This window comes from Arachis ipaensis, chromosome B09, assembly GCF_000816755.2.
Source record: "Arachis ipaensis cultivar K30076 chromosome B09, Araip1.1, whole genome shotgun sequence".
NCBI lineage: Eukaryota > Viridiplantae > Streptophyta > Magnoliopsida > Fabales > Fabaceae > Arachis > Arachis ipaensis.
In genome coordinates, this window is record NC_029793.2 from 10536389 (window position 1) to 10550162 (window position 13774).

At 35.7% G+C, this 13774-nt stretch overlaps 1 protein-coding gene across 2 annotated transcripts; it reads right to left on the bottom strand.

Annotated features, from left to right (window-relative positions):
* On the bottom strand, positions 9720-12994 carry LOC107619600 (protein FAR1-RELATED SEQUENCE 5). Of its 2 annotated transcripts, none has more exons than XM_016321896.2 (3): positions 12870-12994; positions 11827-12257; positions 9720-10194 (listed from the first exon to the last, which is right to left on the bottom strand). In XM_016321896.2, coding segments are annotated over exons 1-3 (636 nt in total). In that variant the 5' UTR covers positions 12871-12994; the 3' UTR covers positions 9720-9990. The 2 variants fall into 2 exon arrangements, with proteins under 2 accessions (XP_016177382.1, XP_016177383.1); XM_016321897.2 differs by having other exon boundaries at positions 11827-12203; positions 12870-12977.

The following is a 13774-nucleotide window of genomic DNA, read 5'->3' on the forward strand; positions in this document are numbered from 1 at the left end:
AAGGTCAAAAATCTAATTAAATATTACTCATCAATTAAGAGAGGTAATATATATATACATAACATTCTTATTCTCAGTTAACAGAATTATTAAAAAATGTTAACATACAAAATAAGAAGTATTTTTAGTTTCATATTATCTATTTATTCTTAATATATTATTCTTGTTCCGATAAAATTTATAAAAATAAAAGTAATTCTATTAATTATGCCCATTAACATTGTTATTACAATAACATATTTTCGTTATCTTTAATCATAAAGTTCATTAAATTTGTTGGTAATTTCTAAAGCCCATATTTATTTAAGTAATGCTATAAGGCTTTTTATGAACAAAGTCTAACTAAGTTAAACAATAAAATAAAAAGACGACATATAGCCTATAATATATTTTTATCATACTAATTTATATAAATTTATCATCGTACCAAAATAAACACCTAATTTTGTTATATTACTTCAAAGATTCATTCAAAATGGATGGCATAAATACCATTCAACTATATTTTTTTACAGCGAATTTTGCTTTCATGTTTCAATAATAACCGCGTTGATTAAAAAATATCTCATTTACAATAACATTATTTTATTTTAATATTGAATAATGGACCTTAGCAGTTATCAACAAATTTTATTTTATTTTATTATTTAATTTAGTTAGACTTAGTTCATAAAAAGACTTATAACATTACTCGTTCAAATAAATATAGACTTTAGAAATTACCAACAAATTTAATGAACCTTATAATTAAAGATAACGAAAATATTTGTTATTGTAATAACAATGTTAATGGGCATAATTAATAGAATTATTTTTTTTATAAATTTTGTCGGAGCAAGAATAATATATTGAGAATAAAGTGATAATACAAAATTAAAAATATTTTTATTTTGCATGTTAACATTTCTTAATAATTTTAAAAAATTTTTATTCCTAACATTCTATTAATAATATCACATTAGCAAATAATCTTCCTGCTCTCACAAGACTACTTCTGAACAAAGTTTCTGACACACTGCTATTGCAATGACACTTTTTTAAAGGACTGATTTTGCAGGTTATCCATAACGAGCACGTGTCTCTTATTGAACTCACACACGTATGATCCAGAGGTATAGATATTTTGATATATCCATACCAGAGACTTCGCCTTAAAGAATACCAACATGCTAAGAAGGAAAACCTGTTTATGCCTCACACATTAATGTTCATTTTATATGGGATGTTGATCTAAGTATGTGTGATTCTGACTGTGACTGTGACTCATGGGGCGACTTTGAGGAAGAAGACTACTTGAAAAGAGTCAAGAAAAAAGAAAAAGAAGCAGAGCTGTACTGTTTCATTAAGATTCTACCCACCAGATGAACCTAATGAAACACCCAGATTCAATCTTAAGAAGAGATCCCAAAAAATCTTCAAAAATCACCATTTGAGCAGTCCAATTGCTCTACTGTGTGTCGCTACTATTCGACCTTATGACCAAGAGTTTCTTCCTCTTCAGGTTACCACTGATGACCAGCAAATCACACGAAGACCATATGACCCATAAGGGAGTAACTCCACAAGGCTACTAGTCAACCACGTCACAAGAAGAGGTCCTAAACTGGCAGACTGAAAATGCTGTCAGCTAAAAATAAAGTCTTGCTAAGGATTGACCATACCTTAGAAACACTTGTTGACAAAATTGACTAGTTGTCTACACAAGTGTATTCTGTGCAAGCCCAAGTCAATGAATTGAAAGAATGCCTAACTAGGCTAGCTCAACAAATTGATCAAGACCTCAAGACGTACATCCAAATTCAGTACTTTGGTCCTGAGTTTCACAAAAAAGATCAAGAGTTGACGCGCATTAAAGCACAACTCAAACAAATTGAGGAAGATAGGCTGAGATAATCCAAACCACAAGCCTTGGCCATATATCTACTATCCATGTATCCACCACCATATCCCACATATTCTCCTATCTTTACCCCTCCACAACAACCTCCTCCTAATATGCTTGATTATGATAGTATCTTCAAAACAAACTATCTTGTCCAGAGATTTCACCAAAAAGGAAAAATCACATTGTCTAACCCACAGGTCTCCAATCAAAGGGTCTCATGAACCAAGACCAAGATCACCATGGACAGCAGTAGATTTCTTTAGAGGGGAAGCTTATAGAGAAAAACCCAGCAAGACCTCTGCTAAAGAAAAAGAAATTAAAGAAGGATCGCCAACTCCTAGTAGGACCATAGGTATGCCGAGTGCACACGTAGCAATGGATGATAAATTCACTGAGGATACATCTGATACATTCAATTTATCAGATTCTTTTGATAATTCAACTGAGGAGGATCATATGGCAGATCTGTCTGCTATTGCAATGGTCAATTCTGCCCCTGAAGAACAAGACAGAGGAGAGGTTTCAGAGGTAAAAGAAGAAGAAAATAATCCACCACTACAACCTCAACAATCAGACCCCACCCAGATAAAAGCAGGCAATCACTATTTTACTTTTGACAACCTTCCTCCACACAAATATAGAGAAATGTTAAATGATTTTGGGGCATGGATTGATACTAGGATGACAGCTCCAAACACATGTATCCAGCAAGTTCTCTCTGAATTCGTCACCAGAATGACAGGCAATCTTAGAGAATGGATCAACACCCTTAGTGAGTATGAACGCCTGCAACTCATTAATGGAAGTGCTACCCAGTTCTTGGGAACATTACACAAAGAATTTCTAGGAGATATTACTATCATCCAAAAATGAAATTCTCAAGAATACTTTGAGATGAGATGCTGTTCTCTCAACAGAAAGGATCTGGATGCTCACTACAAGAAGATGGCAGTTAAGTACTATCCTCTCAGAGGGCAGAGTAATCCACTTCTTAAACAAGTATTTCTTGCCTCGCTTCCAGAAGAACTTCAACAGGAGATTCGGAGAATGATGGTTACCTCCGAAGGAGATTCTTACAACAACTCTCGAAAAAATTTACCAACTGGCTTTAGCAGCTCTTGACAAGCTTTGTGAAAAGCAACAGATGATCAAACAACTGACAAAAAAATCTCAGAAGCTGAAAGGAGCCTATAACAAATCTTATCTGAAGATCAAGTGCAAGGATGCTGATTCTTGTGATTGCCAAACAAAAAGAAGATACCACTTTAGGAGGATTTAACGACCAACTTCCGACAAAAATCACTTTGGGAGTAGAAGAAACTTCGGAAAGAAGAAACCACGTTATTTCAGAAGAAAGGACTTACGAGATAAAAAATCCAACAAATGTTTCCTTTGCGGCCAGACTAGCCATTTTGCAAAAACTTGTCCAAAAAAGAAAAACAAAAGAGAAATAAAAATGCTTCAATCTCTACAAGATGCCGTCACTTTACAAGATGATGAAGTTCTTGAGTCTATTCTTGAAGAGCAATCAGAAAAGGATGAAGACACTCAATATGTCTTGCATATCTCTGACTCTGAAAGAGTAATAGACTGAAGAAGATTATACCTACAGGCCAATCCACAGCATAACAGCTCTGATGCCTCAACAATGGATAACAGATGAGAAAGAGTTGGGATATCTAGGAAGCCTAGGATTCAGGCAAATTGATGGTACTCCTCGGCTTCGCTTCAATCTTAAAATGAAGGCATCAAAATATGATGTGCCCATAAAGACTATTGCCTTATTGGACCCAGGATCCTGCGCCACAGTTGTTAAACATGACTTGCTTCCCCCTGAAGCATGGATCCCCTTCAACAAAACATTCACTGCGGCAAACAAAGAGATCTTCACAATTGATCTCATTTCTAAAGAAAATGTTGGATTTCAGATATTCCCAGGAGTAACAACATAGCTAAGAGTCTTAGGGAGCTATCCTCCTGAACAGGACGTACTTTTCAGGTTCAATGCTTATTACCGGACACAAGGAATTTCGATATGGCTAGATGGATTAAAGTACAAAAAGAACTTCTTGCCATTCGTCACCACTCCTGGTGTCTTTGAAATCAGCAAAGTCCCTTCAGAATATGAAAATGTTCAAAAAAGATTGCTGAAAACTTGTTGTGACAGCCATGACAAGTTCGTCCACCCTCTTCCCTTGTGGAAGAATAAAAAATTTTACATCTGACTACCTTTTAAGAAGAATGAAGATATCAATCCCACAAAGGCAACTCATTCAAGAATGAATCCAGAAGATTTAAAACTAGCCAAGGAAGAATGTGTTGCGTTGCTGAACCAAGGATTGATTGAACCAACAACATCCAATTGGGCATGCCAAGCCTTCTATGTTGAGAAAAGATCAGAACAAATCCAAGCCAAAAAGAGATTAGTCATTGATTATAAACCCTTAAACACGTTCTTACAAAATGACAAATTTCCACTACCTAGAATCAATGCTATCACCTCTTGCCTCAGCGATGCCAAGGTCTTTAGCAAGTTTGATCTTAAAGTTGGATTTTGGCAGCTTGGTATTCATCCTGAAGATATATATAAAATCGAGTTTTGTATACTTGATGCACAATACCAATGGACTGTCATGTCATTTGGATTGAAGGTAGCTCCATCATTGTTCCAAAAGACCATGACCAAAATCTTTGAGCCCATTCTCCATTCAGCCTAATCTACATAGATTACATTTTCCTGTTCTCAAAAGATGGTTCAACTCATCAAACTCTCTTTGCCCAATTTGCTATCATTATTGAGAAATATGGAATCATGTTATTTGCAAAATAAAAGTCACATTGGACAGGCCCAAATTGATTTTTTGGGAATGACCTTTCAAGACGAATTTTTTCAACCAGAAAATCACATTTTCAAAGAACTGTTAAATTTTTCTGATGGCCACTTCTCAACAAAACAAGTCCAACAGTTCTTCGGCATTGTAAACTATATCCATGACTTTATTTCAGATGTGATTAGGCACACAAGTCAGCTATCAAGGATGCTAAAAAAACGACCCCCACCTTGGAGTCCTGAACAAATAGCAGCTGTCAAGCACTTAAAAGAGGTAGCTCAAAACCCCCTCCATTAAAAATCCTTAGCAAAGGACAACGCATTCTGCAAACTGATGCTAGCGATAATTACTAGGAAGCTGTTCTACTTGAAGAGATTGACGGAACAAGGCACTACTGTGCACATGCCAGTGGACAATTCAAAGAATTAGAATCAACAAAGAGATTCTTGTAGTCAAAAGAGGGATAGAGAAATTCAGTTTTCATCTGAGTCCTTACCATTTTATCGTGGAAATGGATAATACATCATTTCCATCAATGTTGGATGCCAAAGGAAAGACACTTCCAGACTCACAACTCTTGAGATGGAAAGATTGGTTTTCTCGCTATAAATTCACAGTCAAGCACATCAAAGGAAACCACAATATAATAGTTGATTATCTCTCTCGTCCTAATAAAGAATCTCCACCAAAAATCATCCACCTTTTAACAATGAGCACCATCAATCCACCAACATTTCCTTTTCCAGACTGTCCTCAAGACCATCATTTTTATAAAAGACCAGCAGAGCCTTTTCCTTTCTCAGCCAAGCCAACAAATCCCACTGAAGTAAAAACCCTGGCCCGACATTGTCTACTTTACTGGTTATATAGACTCCTCCTTGTTACACAGATAACAGCCAACCCTTGATATTTTGATATCGGCTTTTCCTACTGCATCATCCTCATCATCAAGGGACCAATTCCAGAAGAAATGTTATGGTTCATATGGGCACTCTCTGCTCAATATGACTGTGTCATAATTGTTCCCGCTCTTGCCATGTATCACCTGCTTTGTGATAGGCAATTATCGGGGTCACTCCTTAAACAACTTCTGACTTTGTTTACCCCTATCTCAACATGGCAAGGGAAACTTTACAAAGCACTGGAGAATTTTTTGTCAGTTGTTTGATCATCTGTTGCTGTTCACAAAGCTTGTCAAGAGCAGCTAAAGCCAGCTGATAAATTTTTCCGAGAGTTGTAGAAATCTCCTTTCGGAGGGTAACCATCATTCTCTGAATCTCCGGTTGGAGTTCTTCTGGAAGTGAGGCAAGAAATACTTGTTTAAGAAGTGGATTACTCTGCCCTCTGAGAGGATAGTACTTAGCTGCCATCTTCTTGTAGTGAGCTTCCAGATCCTTTCTATTGAGAGAGCAGCATTTCATCTCAAAGTATTCTTGAGAATTTCTTTTTTAGATGATAGTAAATATCTCCTAGAAATTCTATGTAATGTTCCCAAGAACTGGACAGCACTTCCATTAATGAGTTGCAGGCGTTCATACTCACTAAGGGTGTTGATCCATTCTCTAAGATTGCCTGTCATTCTGGTGACAAATTCAAAGAGAACTTGCTGGATACATGTGTTTGGAGCTGCCATCCTTGTATCAATCTATGCACCAAAATCATTTATCCTTTCTCTATATTTGTGTGGAGGAAGGTTGTCAAAAGTAAAATAGTGATTGCCTGCTTTTATCTGGGTTGGGTCTAATTGTTGAGGTTGTAGCGGTGGATTATTTTCTTCTTCTTTTACCTCTGAAACCTCTCCTCTGTCTTGTTCTTCAAGGACAGAATTGACCATTGCAATAGCAGACAGATCTGCCATATGATCCTCCTCAGTTGAATCATCAAAAGAATCTAATAAATCGGATGTATCAGATGTATCCCCAGTAAATATATCATCCATTGCTGTGTGTGCACTCAGCATACCTATGATCCTACCAGGAGTTGGCGATCCTTCTTTAATTTCTTTTTCTTTAGCAGAGGTCTTGCTGGGTTTTTCTCCAGAAGCTTCCCCTCTAAAGAAATCTGCTGTTGTCCATGGTGATCTTGGTCTTGGTTCATGAGACCCTTTGATTGGAGACCTGTGGGTTGGACGATGTGATTTTCCCTTTTTGGTGAAATCTCTGGACAAGATGATAGTTTGTTTTGAAGATACTATCATAATCAAGCATATCAGGAGGAGGTTGTTGTGGAGGGGTAAAGATGGGAGAATATGTGGGATATGGTGGTAGATACATGGATAGTGGGTCTATGGCCAAGGCTTGTGGTTTGGATTGTCTCGCCCTATCTTCCTCAATTTGCTTGAGCTGTGCTTTTATGCGCGTCAACTCTTGATCTTTTTTGTGAAACTCAGGACCAAAGTACCTAATCTGGATGTAGGTCTTGAGGTCTTGATCAAGTTGTTGAGCTTGCCTAGTTAGGCATTCTTTCAATTCATTGACTTGGGCTTGCACAGAATACACTTGTGTAGGCAACTTGTCAGTTTTATCAACAAGTTTTTCTAAGGTATGGTCAATCCTTAGCAAGACTTTATTTTGGCTGACGGCATTTTCAGTCTGCCAGTTTAGGACCTTTTCTTGTGGTATGGTTGACTGGTATCCTTGTGGAGTTACTCCCTTAGAGGTCATATATGGTCTTTGTGTGATTCGCTAGTCATCAGTGGTAACCTGAAGAGGAGGAAACTCTTGGTCATAAGATCGGATAGTAGCCACACATGGTAGAGCAATAGGACTGCTCAAACGGTGATTTTTGAAGATTTTTTGGGATTTCTTCTTTAGATTGAATCTGGGTGTTTCATCAGGTTCATCTCGTGGGTAGAATCTTAATGAAGCATTACAACTCTGCTTCTTTTTCTTTTTTCTTGACTTATTTTTCAAGTAGTCTTCTTCCTAAGAGTCGCCCCATGAGTCACAGTCAGAATCACACATACTTGGATCAACGTCTCATATAAAATGGCCATTAATGTGTGAGGCATAAATAGGTTTTCCTTCTTGGAAGTAATGGATTGGGGGATCATCCTGATCACTTGTGTGTTGGATGATAAGAGGAGAAATAATACAAATTCTCCTGAATGATGACTGTCTGGAAAAAGATGATTGTCCTTTTGTTTCTGGCCTTTGGAAGACCGTTTTGACTGTTCCATCTGGTGCTCGGCTGATGACCGGAGGCATTGTTGTATGCACATCAGGAACATATTGTGAAAAAGCTCTTTCATAGTTAGTGATCCATTCCAAAGGTACTATAGAGGAAAGTTCCTCCGTAGTAATCATTCTTGGAATGTTTACTATGGCTGGTCCATGATTCTTGTCAGTGATGAACATTAAGAGAGCATCTTCTGTAGAATTTGGGAGGTTTAGGTCTAAGGCATGATCTTGGACTCTATACAGGACTTGATGCTAGAGTGTAACCTGCTCAGCACTAGCATCTTGTGTTACTCCAATCAGTTGGACTTGTATCTTGATCCTTTGAGCAAGTGTTGGATCAGTGAGTCTTGTAAAATTCGGAGAGATTGTGAGGATCACACTTCCATTTGTCAATGTGGTGACAAGTGCTCCGATGAGAGTATGTTGGTATTCTTTAAATGTGGTATCTAGGAGTGTAATCTTTGCTATCACAGGTAAGTCTTTCCTGCCATGTAAAGTCATAATTAACCTTATTGTTCCTAGATGTAAATGAGTGTATCCTTGTTGGAGGTAATCACGAATAAGATCTTGTGGGATGATGGGATCTCAATCGTGACATACTGCTCAACCGCTGTAGCTTGAAGATCATATTGTTGTAAATGTGAGGTCTGGATAATTTCTTTGATGGGGGTGTAGAGTTTCTGGTGATGAGATGACGGATATTGGTTATGGCTGAATATTTGTCTATGGTAAAAAGTGTATAGTTTTATAAGTGGTTGTTGGGTTACAGGCATCTTTGAATCTTCTGGAACATGAGTAATTTCTACGAGATTCTCAATTTTATTGGACAAGATTTTCTTAAGTGTTGAGGGTACTCTTTCAATGGTAAGGGATGTATTATAGAAAACAGATTGATTAGGTTCGGAACTAGATATTTGTTCAAGGTCTCTTCTACTTCCTACCAAATTCGGTCTTAATCATCAAATATGTTAGACAATTTAGTGCCACGTTAACAAAATGGTTAGAAACTGAAATAAACATTAAAACATAGTAGTTTGCTTTTTCAATTTTTTGAGACTTAAAATAGGCCCTTGCATTCTTCACATTACACTACAACCTTCTCCTACCCATCACTACCACCATCACATTGCCATCACCACACCTACACAATCCCAACAATCATGATCAACAAAGAGGCCCTTCTCCCCTTTCTCTTTCTTTCTTCCTTCTTCCTTGCATCATCATGAAAATCAAACCACCCCCACTCACAACCCACCACCAGTCCACCACCATCACCACAACAAACACTCACCCTTCTCCCTCATTACACCCCTACCTTCATCCCTCTAACAACTACAACTCAAAATGTCAATATCCCTAAATTCCAAAAGAATTATTCAATTCAAACAAACGAATGCCGTGGGGAGAATATGCAATGCAGGGTGAGGACATGACGAACTTTTCAGCTATGTTAGGGAAATGTGATGAACTTTCATGCGAAGAAATGTCAGAAGATGGCTACAATATTTCACAATTCTTCCTATATCAAACACAATCGAATATTTCAAAAATATTTCACATTTTTTAACAAAAAGCAATTAATAATGACCTATTTAACATTATTTTATCTAATATAAGGACTTAATAATAAACCTCTAACTTGTAAAGGCTTAGCTGAAAAAAATGGTAAAATTATAAGTATCAACAATATTTTTGAAAGGTAATTTTATTTACAAATCATTTCTTAAGGGAAAGACAGAAAGGTAATTTTATTTTAGAAAACTAGGTTAACGAAAGTATTTCTTTTGCATCATTTGACAACTTTAAGGGGTTAAATCACAGTACTGACAGAATAGGATCAAAATTACTCATGTCAAAGTTCAAAGGAGTTATTTACAATTTTTGTTCTAATTTATATTAAAAACAAAATCACCAAGAAGGAAATTGCTATCAATAAAGCTGATTTACCAATACCTTTTAACTACTCATGAATTTGGGTGAAGCACAAATTCTTTGGCAAAGCACCCCCCCAACTTCCTCTATATTGGTTATTGAATTCTTTACACTTGAACTAAGTCAACCAAGAAATCAAAATCTAATGAAACCATGATGAGTGCTAGCTAGTGTCCAAAGGTTTTTGCACATCATTCTCAAGTTGTTTCACACACTGAACAACATGTTCAACTTTCGTTGATAAGAATTTATTTTGCTCCTCAACAGTTTCCAGAAGGGAAAGTATCAGCTTGCGATATTGCTGACATTGCTGATCTCGACGCTCGAGTTCCTTTGTGAGTTGTCGAATTCTCTTATCCTTCGATTCCTAGTAGTAAAGCAAAACATATTGTTTTTAGATTTCATAAGCTCACAAATTCAAAATGTGTAAGGAAGCTGTAGGACAAAAGATGCCAACACAAAATCATGCAAATATCAATTTAGATTCATGCCTATGGTGCACTCTCAGAAATTATATTTCCACAACAACTCAAGCTTGTTTCCTAAGAAAGATAAGTTCCGTATCGTCATCAATTTCAAAATGCACCTCAAGATTGCAGGAGAAATCCTAGAATATCTACCAAAAGTATAGCATCAGACAATGGATAAATGTAACAAAGTAGGATGGGAAGAATAATTATAATTTATAACAATATGCATAAGATGCAACGAAATCCAGACTAGATCAACTCTTTTCACTAGGGCTGTTTCAGGCTTCTACATGCGTACCAAGACTCGGTGATGGAACATGCCAATTTCTATTGTATCCATATAGAATGAAGCAGAGATATTCAACCCAGTTGATACAGACTAAGCTATCAAACAACCAACAGTCTTCAACAAGGGCAACTGAACACACTTCTGCTTGGTTTGGACATTATTTTGGTACCCAACGTTTGGGCCAAGTCCTAATTCAATCCCTAACATTTCAAACATCCTATTTTAGTTTTAAAAAGTTTCAAACGTCCTATTAAGTCCCAAAAAGTTTCAAACGGATTTAATATTGTCCTATTGTTAAATTTGACATGAACAATTAGCATATTTAAGAGCTAATAACGTTTTATTTAAACATGTAAGTAAAATCGACCCACCAACATAAAAGCTTTTCCTTTGATTCTGGAGCGTTGATGATTGATAGGGTTTGGGATTTTTTTTACAAGGAGATTGAGAAGAGAAAGTGTTACAAAAAGGTTTTGGTTATGTTTCTCTAACACAAAAGAAGATATAACTTAACAATAGTGTTGTTAATGTTCACGTCACTCATTCCGTTAACTATTCGTGTAAATTTAATGGTAGGACAACATTGAACTCATTTGAAACTTTTTGAAATAGAAATAGGACGGTTGAAACGTTAGGAGTTATGACCAAATTAGAATTTGGTCCAAACATTGGAAACCAAAATAATACTTTACCCTAGAAAAATAAGACACAAAATAAAAGGAAAGCAAAACGGTAGGAAAGCAAAACGGTTAACAGATAAAAAAGAAGTAGCAAATTGCAGCAGCTATAGACCAGGTCACAACACTCATTCAGCAATATTTCGAAATTCAGATACACACCTATGGGTTGTCACAAAACAGTTTTATCTCCTGGTGCTCATATATAGTATATTATACCACTGGTTAGGGAACATAATTTCACATGAAGGTGACATTGACTGGGGTAAAAACACACTAAGTATACTGGTATAGTGTCGGCATCAGGCTAAGTATTCCAAAACCTGATACGTGAATTGTTCTAGCACCCAAAACTAGTAAAACTGTACAACCCTGAGTTGAAACGCAATTTTAATTTTTAACAATGACAAGAATATCTCCCTGAAGTAATACCTGCAATCATGATTTACAATGGATTTAAGAAAAATATGACTTAATGGCATTCAATTTCTAACATTATAAATATAATCAACAGATAGAGAAAAATCTACTCAATGTGAGGAATTGAAGAAAGGGAAACTTACTGTTGTACGATAAGAACGAACACCAGAACCCATCAGTGGATGACTATGTTCTTTTACAAATTTAGTAACAACCCACTTCCCACATTTATTAACTTTGACCATCATCATTGCCTCGCAGCCTTCTCTTATGCTAACCCGTGGTTTCCGATAAGGGTTGACTTTATCATTTTTCCCTCTCACATGAAAACCTTCCTTATTGCAAGTAAGACGACGAGAAATAATTCTGTTGTCAATTTCAGAACGATGACATTTATCAATGCGCACAATAAACCCTTCCTGTCTTGCATATTCATCATAAAAGTTCTTGGCATCAGCTTCAGAATCAAATTCCATACCAATATATGGTTCCAAAATTGAAGCGCCCACACATGGTCCTACTGTTTTTTCAGCAGAACTTTCGTTAGCAGTTACCAGTTCAGCTTCCAACTCCACTAACCAGATAACAATAAACAATTCGTTATTCAAATAACATATTCCCTCTTGAACTTATCAACACAAAAATCTTGCATATAAAAATATATATTTTTTCCTCTAACTACTATATGGAGCCAACTTGAAAGTAATTCACACAATTGCAACATCATCAATGAGAAAATCAATGGTTCAAGACTTCAACAGCATATAAATACTAGCATGACAAAGCATAAACATCTGATATTCAAGTCACTGATTTTCTCATTAATGATTAAAAATTCTCACTTTACCGTCGAAAGTTCATGGTGAAACCACAACAAGAGATCAATAAAATCCTAAATTTTCTAATAATCCTAACTAAATTGGACCTATCTATAACATGAAACCACAAGAAGACATAACCCATTCATTACAAAGTCCAAAAATCCTTAACAAATAGACACTGTTCTAAACCCACATTGCAAAAAACACAAGACCACGCTTGACAAAGCGAGAATAATCAAACTATCCTCAGAATTTAGTCAAATTTTTTCCTCCGCAAAATTGGATTTTCCATAAAGTTCTGTTTTTGTATAATTTAACATGAAAATAACAAGGTTGGAGGAAAGGAGGTTAACGCAAAAGCTTACTTGTTAGCGTGTAGAACAGAGCAGAGAGAAATAGGTGCGTGGAAGAAGCAGGGGGCTCACTCTTTTTCTCCTAAGCATAAAAACCAAAAACGGAGTTAAAAATGAAAACGGGAAGAGAGAGAGAGAGGGAAATACGGAGTGCAAAAGTGGGTCAGGAGTTTGGCCCAAATTAAGAAGCCCATTCATCGTCGCAAAAGGTCTCAAAGCCCAATCTTCACCAGACAAAAAATAAAAATATTGTTTTGATTCAATCAACTATGGCCATTATTTGGGCTAAGGCCCGTCATATCACCAAAAGAAAAAAAATATAGTCATTGTTTGTATTTTCATTTTTCAGGATAAAAGAAGTATTATTTTTAAGATTTTTAATTTGAATGTATTGTTTGTGTCAAGCAATTTTATACGTGTATCTAATTATATAGTACTATAGTACTATGTTAGAAAAACTAAACTTTTTACACTGACTGCATAAATAGTTATCCATACGAACAAATATAATTAAATGACGAACAAATATAATTGAACGATTGTATAAAACATTTTGTATTGTCAGTATATTAAAATTAAATTTTATTATTAAAACCAAAAGTTATTTATTTTTTGAATNTTACTATATATGTCATCTTATTTATTAGTATTTTTTAATTGAATTAACGAGATAACACCGAATCAATTTTTAAAATTTAACACAAATAGGGGAAAAAAAGTATTAAGAACACAATTGGTATTTATACCACAAACCATCAAATTACCTTACAATAACTAATCCAAAACATTTCAATAATCAAATATTTCAATACTAACAATTTAACAATAAATAGCCAAACATTTTACCCGAATTAATCGAACATTTTAACTCAAACGACCAAACAAAATAAAGTAGGCACCCACAGCTCTTTTGTGAT

What these genes read in the sequence shown, in the direction of transcription:
- LOC107619600 (XM_016321896.2), bottom strand. An exon ending in TTCGTTCTTATCGTACAACA is followed by an intron (nt 10,195 to 11,826) that starts GTAAGTTTCCCT and finishes CTTTACTACTAG; the next exon opens with GAATCGAAGGATAAGAGAAT.